We start from the raw sequence: 17,081 nt of genomic DNA on the forward strand, positions 1-17,081 counted from the left end.
CGTAGCTCAATTATGCAGAGAGTGTAAGCTGTAGGTACTGTTATGTCAACAGAATGTGCCTGATATCCAGTTTCAATCTAAATACAGTTGATGATGTGCCTACAGCCGAGTTCATTTCGTATGTTAGCTCGACAATATGGAGGATAAGGTTACTTACATGCCCAAGGTGAGTTTCAAAACTTTGACCATGTAGTAAGGGATTCAGGGTATAATGACATCGGTTTGAAGTTGACATTAAGCCCATATTTTGTCAACCTCGAAGGCGAGACTCTAGAGCCAGCGTTTACATAGCATTCAATAATAAACATATTAAGCGCAGGTACCCATATGGTGGCTAGCTTACAGCCACTTTTAGTATCCTTATCTCATATGAGATCCCACCACTTATTGAGCATACAAACACGCAGAATAGTTTTGGGCTCTTCAGTTTATAGGAGAGATCATTCAAATAAAATACAAGAGATTAAGTGTAGAACAGATATATTTAAGATACCATTTTTTCCTAGAAACGAAGGGATAATATTAACATCGTCCGTCCGCGGTAGCGCCAAATTCGAGTCGATATCAGTCAGGAGTGTATTCACCCCCTGCCACTCACCCTAGCGGCGGCTTTCGGGGTACCTATTTAAATAAATTAAAACAGGTAGTTTGGATTTATGAATTCCTCTCTGTGGAATGAACTCATTTCATCTAAAAGGGATGATCTGAGACGAAGCAAATTCTGATGGAGTTAATTGAAAAGGTTGACTTAATTATAATTTTCATCTCTTGGCCATCGGCCAATGTTTTCAATACCATTCCTGTTTCCAGAGTAAATTAAAAATATTTTATCTTTCTTCCATTTTCTGTAAGATAAAGTATAACTCTCTGAAAAAGAACTGTGGATATACAACATACCTATCGTTGGGAGGAAGGGTTATTGAATAACTGGTAACTAACTGGTTAAATATTCTCCGGGATTAAAAATTCAGCAGGCAGTGAAGTTAATCCACAGTGAATTCATTGAAATTCACTCAAACTCTTTCACTAACGTCGTCTGGTTGAGAATAGTCAGTCATCAAACCAGTTTCATGCTAATCTTTTTTACCATACTCAGAAGTGTATGAGCAATATCGAAAATGTAGTTTAAAAATGGAATGAAAGATTCATTATAGAGTATTAATATTATAAAGTAGTGAAAGTTTATCGAGGACAACACATTCTCGATTTAGCCGAAGGTTTTTCTACCAGTTATTTTCAATGTATGTACTGTCAAATTTCTGCCAACAAATCGATCAATTTAAATGTATCCATGGAAGCTAACCCATTTATTCAAACTATGTTGTAATTAAACACAAATAATGATATTATTTAAATAATGTCATGGAACTTTTGGGAAGATATAACCATCTGTGGCCTTACATGCAGGAAATTTCACTCTGTAAATGTACAACAAATTAAGGGGTTAACATAACTACCTGTGTAACTGAGGTTTTATAAAATCGGATCTTTATAGGATAAGATCTTTTAAATATGTTCCACAACAGTTACAGAGCATCAATGATAACTAATAGCTTCGCATTTGTATATAATTAAAAATTGATTGGCAGGCAGTGAGCGTGATTCGGATTAATCTATTGACGACTTAGATGAATGTAGTTAACCATACATTTAAAATTTATTTTTCATGTGTTTTACCCCATGAAAGGGGTTGGTCAAATCATAAGGATATTATGCAGCAGCCAGCAAATTCTGTCATCAGCAGTATTTTGAAACTGGTCTGTAGATCATTCATTGCTAATACCTAAGATTACTTTATTAAACCAATGGAGTATTTTCTAAGGGGTGGCGGCAAAAACTAAATCCAGTGGTTTAAGGAAGAGACCCTTAGTTTTCACCAATTTACAATCATTTATTGGTGAGCATAAAAGATTAATCATATCAGACGCTAATTTTTTTTTAAATCAGGAATTGGTTTTTGATCTAAATAAATTGTTTTCATATACGTGTGACAAGCAATAATTTTATTATAACCATTTCTCATGTGTGTGTACATTTACATATTTTGTTTTTGTGGGACAACTTAAATTTAACCACCGTAAAATTTTTAAAAAATAATAACAGATTGGTTAAAATGAAATTTATTACTGAAAAGCAATGATATAATTGTGAAAAATGTCAATGGTAGTAAAATTCTGGAATAAATTAATTTGGTTATAGTTTCATATTTATTCATAAGAACACAAGCGTAATACACACCGAACTTTGATTTTGAAGAGTTAGGTTTTTTGCTTATGGTGTCCCATTATCAATACCTACAAAAAATGAACTGCAGCCATAATTGGACCATACAATCATGCCACACTGAGACTTAAGCAATAGTTTTACAACCATTGTAAATAGAATTGTCGTCATAAGGCGAGTATTCCCTGTGAAAATATTTCCAGGGATACTTACATTCTATTATTTAGATTTTTTCTCAACTAATATGAAAAACACTTTTTTATGAAGATTAATATAATTCAAAATTCATAACAATGTATTGAAAAAAAGTACCTACTTTGGCTACACTATAAATGATAGAAATGCAGTATAAAATTTTATTAAATGACATTTTACACTCGAAAATATAATATTCAATATTTCAATTTATAATATTTGAACTTACAAAATAAATCAAGGAAGATATCAATCAGGACCCTCCAATACATAGCAAAAGAATATATCAACCTTTAAGCACCTTTAAAACTTATTATTCAAATTGAAACCTTCCTTAATAGGAACCTTTTATTCATACAAAAACATATACACAACAAACATTTTTCTTCCTCCTCCAGGTGTCAAAATATGGAGACTTGGGAAGATGACCAGTAACAAATGGATTTTGAGTATCATAAAAATACATTTAACAGCATTAGGAAAAACTTGTTACTTGATAATCAACTTCATTAAAAGTCAATGCAACAAGTTCAGAGCGTAAAAATCATTTGCACATTAGCGGATAACTCCGTAAAAAGTTACTGTTGTGGCATCTCCCGCAGTTTCTTTGGAAATTCATTTAAAGTCATTTTAAAATTATAGATATAACTCAAGTTTTGTTTGGTGTATTCATAAATCATTTTGAAGATAATCCAAAATAGTGACTTCTCAGGAAACAATTCCTTCACCTTATCACAAAACCACTATTGATGAAAAATCATGAGTGTTAACAAAAAGTCAGTGAGTCCAGAATGAAAAATGAACAGATTTTTTAAAGTGTCCTATTAAAAAAACCCAATTAAGTTGTGAGGTATGCTATAGATTTTACCAAAAAAAGACCTTGGTAAATTCACTTAGAATTATTTTTTATAAGCATTAGTTTCACACAGTATCATCATGACTCTAATGTCATCACCTGAGACAATATCTGGAAGACTTTTATAGACCTGAGGTATATAAAATTCAAATTGTTAAATGAAAACTATAACATGTTCATCTATAATGCAAAAATATCCTTCAAAAGCAACAGAAAACATTTATCACTGCTTTTGAATGCCTTTATGACATTTTTTTATCTGCAGTTATACTTATTTAAATAATATTACCCATGTTTCACCAGTGTAGACTATCTTACTGATCAAAAGGAAAGACCTCCATTCTCAATAAAAAATTGGAGAGGATACTGATGGCCTCGTATATTTATCAAAGGACCTATATCAGCAGAAGGCACAAATGGTGTTAACCCGCATTCAATTTTCAATAGAATAGTAATGAACATCAGAGAGCTAAAACTATCATTATAGAAAACAGAAATTGAGCAGATGCACCATATTTTGAGCCACCCATCAGGAATAGGGCAGCACCATATTTCATGAACAATACTACTCCAAAGACAAGAATAAACTGGCCTGTTTCCCTCACTCTCTTGGGTTGAAACAACAATGGAAGACTTCATTTGTGAATAATGAAGAGTTCTAATTTTTCACCGACTTGAATTTTTGTCAGTCCCAAGATTTTCAATTTCCTATTACTTTTTTAAATAATTCAAGTAATTATACTACTGAATCATAAATCAAACAAAATCTAGACATTATAACAAGCATACTTGAGTGACAGTATAATACAACCGATTCCAAGGACCTTGAAAACTTTTTTCCCTGTCATTGGATGTTATTCATTTCAAAGCCACCAATCTAATTGTTTATTACAGCGAGAAAATAAAAAAAATCATAAAGGGTTTCCTTACTCTCAGATGAATACAGACAGACTTGCATTCCCTTGATTGCTCATGGTTTGACATATTTCTTTTCATTTTGACATGTTTCTCTCTTTGGTGAATAGTAGTTTTTCCGATACAAAAATGCTTATGAATCACGGGAGAAGCGAAAAATAAAATATACCTTAATTACAAAGAAAGTATTCATAACAAATCAAACTTAAAGGTTCATGTTCAGATATCTAAGGTAAATTAACTGCTTAAAATGGAATTATTTGATTTTTAAACGGCATTTTAACTTGGAAAATAATAATTACACCTAAAGATACACTTTGCAAACAATTACATCATACAAATTAGCATTTTTATAGGTATACCAAGAACACAAATTAAGTGATTATTCACATTTAACAGAAGATGATAACAATGGAATACTCCTATATTAAGGTATGAGTGCAATATTAATTCAAAAGTCACATCCTTACACTTTCAGATGGGACCATGCTTTACCTAAAATGCATTTAACACTCATAATATAAGAATACAACTTTGATTTTATTATTGACCACATTATTCTCTGAAAAAAGGCAAACTGCTGAAGCTCATTGAAAAGTTTTGCCCAAAGCTGCTTAGGTCTGTCTGCAGCCACCGTGAACTCACAGATGCCAACAGTAACTTTAAAATAACATCCAATCCACATTTTATATTCATTTTCCCAATACCTCAATTTTAATAGCCTTGACACATCAGCTACAAAACCAAACATCATAAAAGTATTATGAAAATATGATTCTTTGAATTTATCAAATATTGAACACCATATTTACTTGCATATGTGTTGAACCATATATGAACTAGTGTCTACCTCCAGGAGCTACCAGTATCAACTTTACCTTGTGCCCATATGCATGTAATTTTCATCCTACAAGATGGATTTTTCTTAAAAATGGCACAAATTTATTTGGGCTAACAGATGGCAAGAGAATGTAATGCATACAAACCAGTAATGCATGCATTTATACAAACCAAAAGTTGTCTAAATGTGACAAGCTTAAAAATGGCACATTTAAATTCACGCAATCACTACATACATGAACATGACGGGATCATATTTCTCAGTGGGCTCCCTTGTTCTCTCCCCTCTGATACTCTTTCCTGAAGAATCTAGTAATAGAGAAAATGCAGTAGGTTACATACCATGATAACTTCAGATAAGATAATAATACAAGTAATCTGGGCAAAAGAAGTTCACTTTTAAATAATTTCTGATCCAATGTAATTTGTTCTGAAGCACCCACATAAACCACAAGGTGACTGCGCAGTGGAAATGATTACAAATTACAATGGTGTTACCAACCACCTACAATTGTTTTGACCTTTCAGTTTTAGAGAGTATTATATAAATAATTTCTGTATTTTTAAATGAAAATCGATCTTCTTAAATCAATTACTTTAATATTTATAGAATTTCTACACATGCAGAAATCCACCTCAGAATCTCTGGCAAACATTGCATTTTGTTTCTCCCATTTCGTGAGTTGCACTTGGGTAGCCATGTCCATCACCAACTGATACATGGCAACCATGCTGTTAGCTCGTGCATTAGTCTAGGTCAGTGATAACTGTCTCATGATGAGGAAGGGATAATTCCATCAGATTGGACAATGGTATAATGGGCCACGGCATAGGGTAGAACAGGTATCGTGTCATTGGAATAATGCTATCGAGCATACGGGCCTTGGAGTGGCCAAGTAGACTGATTGAAAAGACTTTGTTAAGTAAATGACAGAAAGAAGCTACCAAAGTAGGCTGGACTTCAGAATATAATTTCTTTGAAATACCCTCAGTATTTCTCACTCACTTTGATCACCCATAGTGGCAGCACTAAGAGGAATAAAGATGTTTGAGCCGGCCGATACTGAAGGTATAATCTACAGTCTGGTTCAGTTGAAGTGAGACCTTTTGTGCTTTGGTGGAATTAGACAATGAGGCAACCCAGCCACACCTGTACCCACAAAGATACAGACCCAGTCACATGAAGGAAATACTTTCAAAGGCACCCTGGGAGTATTGTTCTAAGCTTGAAAACCGAAAAAAAAAACAAAAGAAAGAGGTGACAGCTGGAGAATAGTAAGGATAACTTTGAAAGAGAAGAATATTGATAAGAGGGAAATATAAATATCACTCCACAGTCATTACACAAACATACTAGTTAAGTCAAGCGCAAAAATCACATAGACATTCCTACCTCATGATTTAACAGATGAAGAATATGCTCACCATTTGGGAGCCGTCAACCCATTTCTAAATAACAGCATACTTAGGCTAAGTTTTGTAATATCTCATTGAACTCAAGGTTGACTTTAATCTCCTGTAAAGGTCAAAAATCAGTTTTATGACCACTAGTCAAGCTCAAGAAAAGACAGATATCGTTAGTGTGGTTACAATGCTCACATTCATGAATGAGCAATATTTATTGGTTAATAAAATCAGATTCATCTGTAATCTCAAGTTAACTCATTCATAAGTAATCTCATTCATATAAACTAATAATTAAAGGTAACTAGACATTAAAGAAGATTCGAAGAATCTGTTGTCTTTGGAAACCTGCCCAAATACAAAATATATTGTCTACAAAATGGCAACAACAGACTGTTTTTCACCAAGTTGTTAGATGAGGAGAACAGTGGAAAATGGATAATGACCTGATGTATTCATCCCACCTCCCTTCCTGGACCTCTCTCTGTTCCACAACCCCTCTCCCTCCCTGACGCCATACCCAACTGCCCTCTATGCTTTCCCCTCATACACACACACCAGTTTTTCTTCTCTTTCCTCTCCTCCCACTTTACCAGCACTTCTCCCCTCTTCTTCTCCGTGTAGCATATAAAGCCGAGTGTTCTCTGTTCTTCACCTGATGATGACTTTGTAAGTCAAAACCTAGATTGTGCATAGTAAAATATACGTGGAAAAACGAAGTATTTTCTTTTCCAATCTCCATACGGAGGAATTTTTTGGTTGATGGGCTTATTGCAACGTGGGTCCTTACTTTTCTGGAATACCACAGGAGGCAGCTGGTGGGTTCCTGTTTTCTTGAAGCAAAGTAATATGCTGAAGTGGCCCTCATTTATTTTCATGCTCAATACTGCTTGATCCCATGATTTCATTGGCAGCATTTGATAAAAAGGTGGAGAGACAAAAATTGCAATGCTGCTCATCACAGAAGGCTCGATGCATGAAATTTTAGTCACCACAAAATTGCTTAGCTTTTGGTTGATTTTACTTCACCATTAATTGAATGAAAAATAATCTAAATAATTGTGATTTCATTTTCTTCCAAACGCAGCAAGAGTATTTCCTAGAACCCCCAAAGTTATCTCCCTCTCAAAAATAAGGTTATTTAAATGGAAGAGGTTGTTGCAGTTCAAGGTGACATCATAAAGAGTACTTTGATCAAAATTTCTTATGGTGACAGATATAGGAAGTAAGACCTGTAGCCTATCTTATTCCACATTATAAACAGTGGCATCGCAACCAAGGAGTGGTTTACTCGTACATTCTTTCCATACCTCTTTATGCTCATGCATTAAGAGCTCAAAGTCTCTGTAAGAGTAAAGTTAATAGGAAAATCCAGACATCAGCTAAATATCTCAATTATCAACTACTTTAGGAATTACATAAAGATAAAGGTACAAAATTCGAAGCTAGAGGCATACCCAAAAAAATAATGCAACATGAGAAAAATTGTATCCAAGGGTAAACAAGAACAGTTACAACACGGCACATTTTATTTTAGACAGTCATCACTATTTCACCAGACACTAGACAAATTTGGTCTAAAAATGGCAGACATTGTGTAACATTTCTAACCTCTGGTACCCCCAGCGTCCACTACTTCCATGATGTAAAAATGATGACAATTCAAAATGAGCAAAATTAATACATTGAAACAACAAAATCCATAACCTTGAGTGGACTGCTTCCAAGCTGTTCTCAATGAATGAAATGACTTTTGACTATTGAACTTCCTCAAAATTACATTAAAAAAGGGCCAGAGGCAGGTCAAATTACAGAAAGAACAAAAAATTTTTCTCCATGTAACAGTTTTTCAAAAACAGAAATTCAGTTTTCATGGCCGAATGGTTACCCTAATTACTACAGTGTTTCTGGCATCATAAAATTAATTTTGAGGTAGTTTTCCATGGAATTAGAGCCATATCGTAATTAATAATTGACTCACCTTTCGTACCAGCTTCTCAAAAATATGTCCTATCCCACTCCCAAGTAATACACTGGTTTCCATGAAAAGTACTCCTTTGTCCTTTGAGTACTGCAAACCTTCACTTCGAGGAACTCTGCGATTCACCTAAAATTAATTAATCACCATGAATTAGGTTGTATAGTATTAAAAATAGCATTTAAAATTTTTCCATACAGATTACCTCAACCAAAAATTCATAAATTATTACCTAATATGTACACAAAACAGTACAATATTCAATCAGAAGCCAGGTTAAATAATATTGAACAACAAACGAGTCAAATAATTTTCAATTTCCCCAACAGTAAAACAATAGATGCTTTTTTGATGAGCATGTCATTGAATAATAATAATGTTTATTGATCTTTTAGGTAACAGTGTGTAGAACTAATCTCGTAAAGATATTGTACAGAAATCCAAAAAAGAAATCTCAGACACAATATTCAAATACATGACTCACAGGTACAGGGAATTAAGACATCAAAAAGAAGCACAGCTCAGTCTATATAACATAGCAAAACCAATTAGAAGTTATTTCTGAGTTAAAAGAAAGTAAGATGTCGGTCCCTAAAAGCCGAAACCAGGGAACTCATCAGCATTATAAAATGGATGAGACTGTAGTCACCTTTTGATATATTTTCTAGAGCTGACAATACTTACTATTCTAGCTTCATCCGGTAGTCTATTAAACAATTGCAACCATGATGCATGTGTTTTCCTTTGTTTTTTTTCTGATTCTACAAAAGGGTGCATCAAACCCTTCTTTCCTTCTAGTATCATGATTTTGACCATCTACTCTGATAGAAGGGACTGACTGATTTTCTTTTGTGTTTTAACTTAAAAATTCTAAAATAACTAATTAATAGAAGGGCTTACAATTTATACATTTTTTGAAATAAAAAGAGCCCTAAATGTTTTTTTTTTTTCAAGCATTTTTTTTTGCACTGCCAGAATGTGCTAATTAAATTATGCCATTGTTAATTTGACTTTGAAAGTATGCATAATACCCATAATATTTGGTGATATAATACATCTTACTTTCTAAATTAAATACTGTATAAATGAAACAGTTTCTGGCGTCACTTGGTGGAAATTCTTCATATTGAAATTAAATTTAAAATACTTTTTTGTGGAAAGGCGAAGTATTTTAAATTTAATTTCAATACTGTATTAAACTTAGCTTAGCTTTGAGCATATATCTTGTAAATGGCTATCCCAAAATAGTTTTCTACCTCGGTAAAAGCCTTCAAGTTTTATTGATATACTCTTGATTTTCAACCTCTCTAAACCCAAAAGAAAATTATTGGTTTTTGAGTAATTAACAAAATGTTCAGTCTGTAAACAATTCATTTGGCATGTTTAGTACCTCTGCTACTATTCTCAATGTTTCACTATAATTCTTGTTAGTGTATAAAAATGTGGTTTCATCTGCATATGAAACAGAAGTTTGCATTGAGTGAAAAGCAGTGATCAAAAGTCATTAGTAAGAATGATCACGGTCATTAACATTGGATATGCTAAAGCTGATATCACCGAGTAATGACATGTGTACATCTGAAGCACAGCAAAGCAAAAATCACAGAAACTGAATAAGAATATGAAAATATTACACTCATACCATTATATCTTCTTCAACTCAGAAGATTATGGTGTTTTAAGATAGTCATATTTTGACCAAGTACCATAGTATGCATATGAATCTTTCCAGCAATGTCTTATCAAAACAAATACAAAATATTAAAAACATTCAATTTTCCAAACAAAATGAAACAATGTGTGAACATGAATTCACAGTTGTTATTATCATCATAGCCAAATAGCATTTGAATGACCCTTTATATTTTGACAGAACAAGAAAGGGTGATTCTACTGCAAGGAGTTAGGGGCATTTCCTCAAAGTGACAGATCAAACTCAATGTTGCCACATATCCTCTAAATAGGATGCGCATGTGTGGAGACTAATATTCAATTACATACATGGTGATATTCTTTCATGAAGTCTTATGAGGAAATTACCCCATTAACCTTATGAACCTGCAGTTGTCGAACCTATACCAGGAACATATGACAATATTAGGTTAGCACTAGGTTGCCATTCTTTTCACAGAAAGACTTATCTTAGCAACTAACAGAGGGCATTTGGTTGTCGAGAGAAGCATACAAGCCTCAAGTACACACTGGTAATGGGTTTGGCAAAACAATTTTCCACCACCTGAACATATTGGGCTAGGCCATTGATCCCAAAAGCACTTGAAAATGATAGAAGATAATACATAGAAGAATTATTTAAAATTAGTAATAAATGTTTGGTTTCATGTTTAATAAATTAGTGTTAAATAAGAGTTGTTTCCCTGGGGAAAATTAGGGATGGTTTATGACACCATGCTAAAATGAAAGACAACATGATTAGACAGACATATTATTAAGACAGAAATTATTGCAAAAGTGCATTAAATGGTCACAGAGGATAGCTGACTGAAAGTGTGAGATATCACTGAAGCTGTAGGGATGTCAGCTGAACCAGCACATCACATTTTAATCATGGCATTGGACATGAGAAAAATTTATTTTAAAAAGGATGACTATTTCCGCAGGATCAAAAACGCATCTAAGAGACCCCCAACAAATTAACTGAGGTGGTTTGTGACCACAGAAGAGATTTGGCTCCACTGATATACGACAGAGACAAAACAGGAGTCAAAGCAGAGGAAACATGTTGATTCACCACCAACAAAAAACTAAGGCAATAAAGTCAGCCGAAAAGGTGATGGCTTCAGTTTTCTGGGATACGAAAGGGATTCTGCTGATAGATTTTCTTCCCACTGGTCAAGTGATTGCTCGACAATACTACCCTAACCTCTAAATTATTTTCATATTCATGTCTCTTTTAAGAAACTCATCTGTAACTTTCTTGTCGCTATGTCTTGTACCTGAGGATAGCTCTGTGAGTCAAAATGCATGTTGTGCAATACAGCTTTATTTTGTCGAAAAGTGTAATAGCCTTGCTTTATCATGGATTCCTTCCACTATATCAACCGTGGAACTGTGTATCAAACTCATTTGTAGTCACCATAGAAAGGTCTTTCTAATGTCATCTCAAAAGTGGTTGCTTTCGTGTGAGCATGCAAAAATGCAAGATGCAGGAGGGCAAGGATATTATGCTATGACGACAAACATCTTCTAAATGTTATCTAATTTAAGTAGTAGTATTTAGGGGAGGCGACCGACAGCTGAGGTCATTGGCGCCATTAGGGGTGGATGGGAAAGGAAGGGTTGAGAGAAACCCGGCATTGGCATTAGCCTACTCTTTAACGAAAGGTGCCAAGGGGTCCACAGCTTAACATCCCATCCGACGGACGGCGTACTCACTCAAAGTGCCCTCAAGAAAGCACCTCAAGTAGGGATCGAGATACCTATGAAATATATTCAACACTGCTGGGTTTTGAGCCCGGGCCCTATGGGTGGGAAGCCAGTACAATAGCCCCCGCACCATCTCGATCCCCATGTGGAATTTAAGGATATTGCTTTAATAACGATTGTAATTAAACCGCATGTAGAAAAAAATTATTTGTTAGAGTGTAGCAGATTATAAACCAATGCTTTCCAGTATTCATGCTGATGGTGTCAAATGAAATTGGTACATAGTGTGAGCGGAAGGGGATGAAGGGAGAGGTGAATAAGTGCCTGGATGCAGCCCACTCAGCTGGTGCTGGCCCCAGCATGTGCACAGGCAAGCATGCAACCATAGCTATTCGAAGGCAACCAAATGAAATGAATGAAACTTATTTTCCAAAGTGTTTCTAACAGGGTTTATTTATCTTTAAGTTTGTTTTACCCCACAAATTTCATATCTTGTTATAGCTGGACTTTGACCCTTGGTGCATGGCTATGGTGGGTTAAATAGCAAGCAGCGCGACAATACTATCAGTATTCAGTAGCTACTTTGACAAGACTCTCTAGTTTTCTTAAGTAAAATGATGAAAAATAAGATTCCGCAAACTTACTGAAATTCAACTTATGATAGGAACTGAAAAAGAGAGAGAACTGCTGATCATGGGAAAAAGGTGCTGCTTCTTCAAAGGTGATCTTGACAAAAAGTTTATTTGTGGAAGCTAGTAGCCATGCAAATAGAAATGTAACATCTTTTCAAATATACGAGGTGTGTCTGAAAGCTATCCGACCTGCATTCATACCTCCGCATTGGTGCTAATCTTGGTCTTCCGGACCGTGGCATCCTTCTAAGTAGTCCCCATTTGATTGAACCACACTCTCCCAGTGGTGCTTCCACATCTTAAAGCAGTCCTCGAACATGGATTTTGGAATGGCCTTCAGCTTGCTTGTTGCATTACTTTCAATCGTCTCGATGTCATCGTACAGCTTTCCTTTGAGTGCCTTTTCAATTTTGGGAACATCCAAAAGTCGCAGGGAGCTATGTCAGCACTGTGCGGAGGCTGGCATAGCTGTACAATCTTGTGTTTTGCCAAAAACTGCGGCACAAGTTCGATGAATGCGCTGGTGCGTTATCGTGGTGAAGAAGCCAGTCGTCACTTGACCAGAGACGTGGTCATTTTCTTCTCACAGCATCACACAATGTTTTCAGAACTTCAACATGATATTCTTTGTTGATCGTCTGACCTCTTGGAGCGAATTCGCAGTGCACAACAACCTCACAATAAAAAATAATAAGCATTTACTTGACATAGCTCCGACTTCGACGAGCTTTTTTTCAGCCGCGGCTCGTCTGGACGCTTCCACTATGAAGATTGTTGTTTAGTTTTAGGATAGTAACCATAAACTTCATCACCAGTAATAACATTCTTGAGGACATTTTCATGTTGTCCTGAGCGATTTCAGAGTAAATGTCTTCCTGCTCCTGCTTCCTGCATGTGAATGAATTTTGCAAACACTTGAGTCATTCCTACATTCTTATTCAAAATTTCCCAAACAGTATTTTTCGGTATTACGAGATCATTTTCAGGTTCACAAACAGTCAATCGATGATCACCTTCAAACGCAATGTCCACATCTTCCCAGTGGTATCCCCTCATCACATTTTTGCATTTTAGGAATAGCAAAAAGTTGCAGGTGGCAAGATCTGTCAACTAAGGAGGATGATCAAGGATGGTGATTGAATTTTTGCCAGAAGCTGGCGAACAATCAATGCTGAAAGTGCAGATGCATTGTCATGGTGCACCCATCCATCATGTTCAGAAAAAATAGCGTGCACTGTTAATTTTCCTAAATTCTGTTCAACAGCTATCATTCTGACAGTTTTTCGACAATCGGTAATGGCAAGGGACCGCACACGATCAATGTTTGTCGTCAACACGGTTGAAGGTCGTCCCGGCCTTGCATCATCCGTGGCGTCTTGTTAGCCATCTTTAAACGCTTAATCCACTTGAAAACGGATGTTTCCCTCAGAGCATTATCACCGTAAAGAGCTTTCAACATTTCAGTAATGTTTGATAAGTTTTACCGCGCTTCACCAAAAACTTGATTCCGCGATTTCGTTAATTTCCATTTGCGACAAACAGTAACAACAAGGACACAAAGTAACATAACCTACACCAACCACACAGCTCGACGATCCGCCAGTCACAGTGGCTCAATGGGTCTCAGGCAACTAGCGCCGCTAGTAGGCGGGGCTATAGTCCGCGTCATAGCCGCCAGATTGCACCAGTTCTTGCATTTATGGCACAGACCACGTATTCAGCCGTAACATTTGTTTATTTTACAACTACCTTGTGACACCATCATCTGAAATTGCTTCCACGATTATTTCATCTACATTTCTCATTAGGGCACAATTCTAACGTCAATTTTCTTTTCCCGAAGTCAGGTACAAGAAAATTAGGAAGAATCATCGGAAGATTTAGGTGCTAACGGAAATTTGCATTCCTTAGTAAATATTTGTTGTTAATATAGGCATTTATATTGAACTGAGCTTTATGAGTTCCTCCTGCGTTCCGTAAGTATAAAATGGCCAATGCAGACGTTTCCTTTCCTGCAAACATCACCCAAGTCATTTCCTGATCTCGGGACTTAGATTTGGTATGAAAAATAAATAATTGGAAATCATACGAAAGACGGAATTTACATTACGAAGAATATATGTACATATATTAATAAAATATGATCATTGGATATGCACCTGGGCTCCTAAAAAATATTAATATATGCACCTATATTTACATAATATTAAGTCAAAAATAATTTAAATTTCTTCCCCACAAGCCATGAAGAACACGAGTATAGCACCCAAATAAAAAATCTTCTCTCCATGTGTAACAGCAGATTGACCAAATCACAGACTCACTTGAATAACTTTGGCATAAAATATTAGATAGAGTCACAGACTGCTAGAAAAACTAGCTCTGCCATATTTGAAAGGCATTACTATTCATAGCTAGCCTCTAGAGCTCGGTACTCGGGTGAATTACTTTTAATTCATAGAAAAATAATACAATTCTCAGATGCCTGACGTGCTGGTTTAAGTTATATCTGATGTGTATCATAAGCCCGATGCGTTCTGTTTGACGAGGTCTTGTGGTATGCTAACGCAATGAACAACCAAAGACATTTTCTTTGACACAAGATTTCTATTTTCAAAGACGCATGTATTGGCAGTTTTATTTTGAATTCGTTCAATTATAGTTTATAAACGAATCTCTTCCCATCGACAATATTTATTATTTTACTAACCTGGTCTATTTTATTTCCAACAATTATGACCACTGGTTTGGATTCAATACGTCGAACCTCCTTCAGCCAATTTTCAACCCGTCTAAACGTATCTACATCAGTCACATCGTACACAATTACCACACCGTGCGAATCACGATAATCGGAAGACATTATTGATCTGAAACGCTCATTCCCGGCGATGTCCTAAAAATATAAACGCATTTAATAATACTTTCAAAATTAATAATGCTATTGGAAAAAGCATCATTGTTGTCATGAGATGTAAGAATAGACACCAAAAAACTATGTATATGATAGCTTATGAATATGATTTGAGTTGAAAGTACTGAGAATAACAAGAAACATAACAGAGCAGCGCAAAAAATAATGGCATAAAACACACTCCAATTCTGCTTACCAATATTTTCAATTGAATTTCTGCGTTATCTATGGCCATATTTTTCTCACCATAAGATACAGCAATAGTACTGCCAGTTTTCTCCAAGGTACCGGTCAAGTACCTCGATAATAGACTATAAACAAATTTTTAATTGAAAAAGCAAATCAACATTTCAACAAACAATCCTTGACAACTTTCAAGAAAAATACAACGATACCTAGATTTTCCGACACCAGAGTCGCCCAGCATTATAATTTTCATACGCATCACAGAAGGATTATTTTCCATAATCAACAAGAGACATGAAATGCCGGCCAAACAAATCCACCACTGCGGAGCGAGATATTTCGTTTCCTTGATATCACTCACATCTCGATGAGGTGTTACGACTCTATCGTTTCACCGCAGGGCGAGTGTTGCTAACTTATTACGGCTGTAGGAGTTTATATTTTTAAAACCCCTTTTTTTCCATTTTCTTTCGGAGCCCAATTCGAAGAGGGAGTTGTTTTACAATGAAACTACGACGCAGTTACATTCTTGGTTGATAGATAGCACTGGCTCACAATATTCTTACGTTTAATCTTGAATTGAGTATACCAACTTTCATAGGATTCCATTTTATCAATTAATTGAGTAGTTTTCATACCAAATCAAAGCCCCGACATCAGGAAGTGGCTAGATGGTGACAGGCGATGTTCGCAGGAAAGAAAAACATCTGCATTGGCCGTTATATCTTTATAGAACGGAGAAACTCGTCAAGTTTAATCAAAAACCACTAATTATTAATTTAAAAACGGACCCTCACATAGAAATGCTAATTTTAACTACACATCTTTACAAAGGAATGCAAATTTTGGATAGGCAACACTGAAATCTTCCAATGTTGCTTCCTTTTTTTCTTGCACCTGACTCTGCGATAAAGGAAAAGAATAATTATTAGAATTGTGAAATTTTGCACGGAATTGTGCGCTTGAGAAATATGCATGAAATCACCGTGCAAAGTAATTTAAGCTGATGGCATCACAAAAAGTTGTAAAATAAACAAATATTACGGCTGAATATGAACCAGCCAGGAGGTTATCAGCTTAGTAGTATTTTCCTAATTGAATGGGAAATAACCATGTGGAAAAAAGATACCCAGGAGGCATATGCGAACTCACCAAGAAGTGACTGTACATTATGCGCTGCCTGAATATTATGAAATATACAGCAAAAGAAAAAATATATCAACTGCGAAAAATATTGGCCTATAATATTCATATCCGGTCTTTAGAACATGTGAAAGTAAGAAGAGAAAGAATTAGAAACAAATATTGAATTAATAAACAGGGCTATTGAATAAAGGCAATGTAAAAATAATTAATTGGTTCATTTTATTCATTTCTATAGAAAACTGCTTAATGGATGCTTCTGTGAAAACTGAAAGGAAGAAGTTCTTAAATTCAATTCTAGTCGATTAACACCTGAAAAATTGAAAATCATCTGCTGGCAGCATTGGGGTTATCAAATTGGATACATTTTTACTGTGACATTTTTACTGGGTCATTTCATGCCTAGCTGCA

At 35.3% G+C, this 17,081-nt stretch overlaps 1 protein-coding gene across 1 annotated transcript; it reads right to left on the bottom strand.

Moving 5' to 3' along the window:
• Positions 1-2,565: 2,565 nt before the first annotated feature.
• Positions 2,566-15,929, bottom strand: LOC139696711 (ras-related protein Rab-18-B-like). Its single transcript, XM_071595548.1, has 5 exons — positions 15,737-15,929; positions 15,538-15,652; positions 15,138-15,323; positions 8,415-8,540; positions 2,566-5,338 (listed from the first exon to the last, which is right to left on the bottom strand). The coding sequence occupies exons 1-5, from the start codon at positions 15,805-15,807 to the stop codon at positions 5,258-5,260; spliced, it is 579 nt and encodes a 192-aa protein (XP_071451649.1). The 5' UTR covers positions 15,808-15,929; the 3' UTR covers positions 2,566-5,257.
• Positions 15,930-17,081: the final 1,152 nt, after the last annotated feature.

Source organism: Hetaerina americana, unplaced genomic scaffold, assembly GCF_022747635.1.
Source record: "Hetaerina americana unplaced genomic scaffold, ioHetAmer1.1.p SCAF_7, whole genome shotgun sequence".
NCBI lineage: Eukaryota > Metazoa > Arthropoda > Insecta > Odonata > Calopterygidae > Hetaerina > Hetaerina americana.

Bases quoted from the DNA above. Each gene is read 5' to 3' on its own strand.
- LOC139696711 (XM_071595548.1), bottom strand. From the start codon at position 15,807: ATGGAAAATAATCCTTCTGTGATGCGTATGAAAATTATAATGCTGGGC. The intron at 15,324-15,537 runs GTAAGCAGAATT...TTATATTTTTAG, and splicing joins AAATTCAATTGAAAATATTG to GACATCGCCGGGAATGAGCG. The intron at 5,339-8,414 runs GTGAGTCAATTA...CTCTATTACTAG, and splicing joins TTGAGAAGCTGGTACGAAAG to ATTCTTCAGGAAAGAGTATC.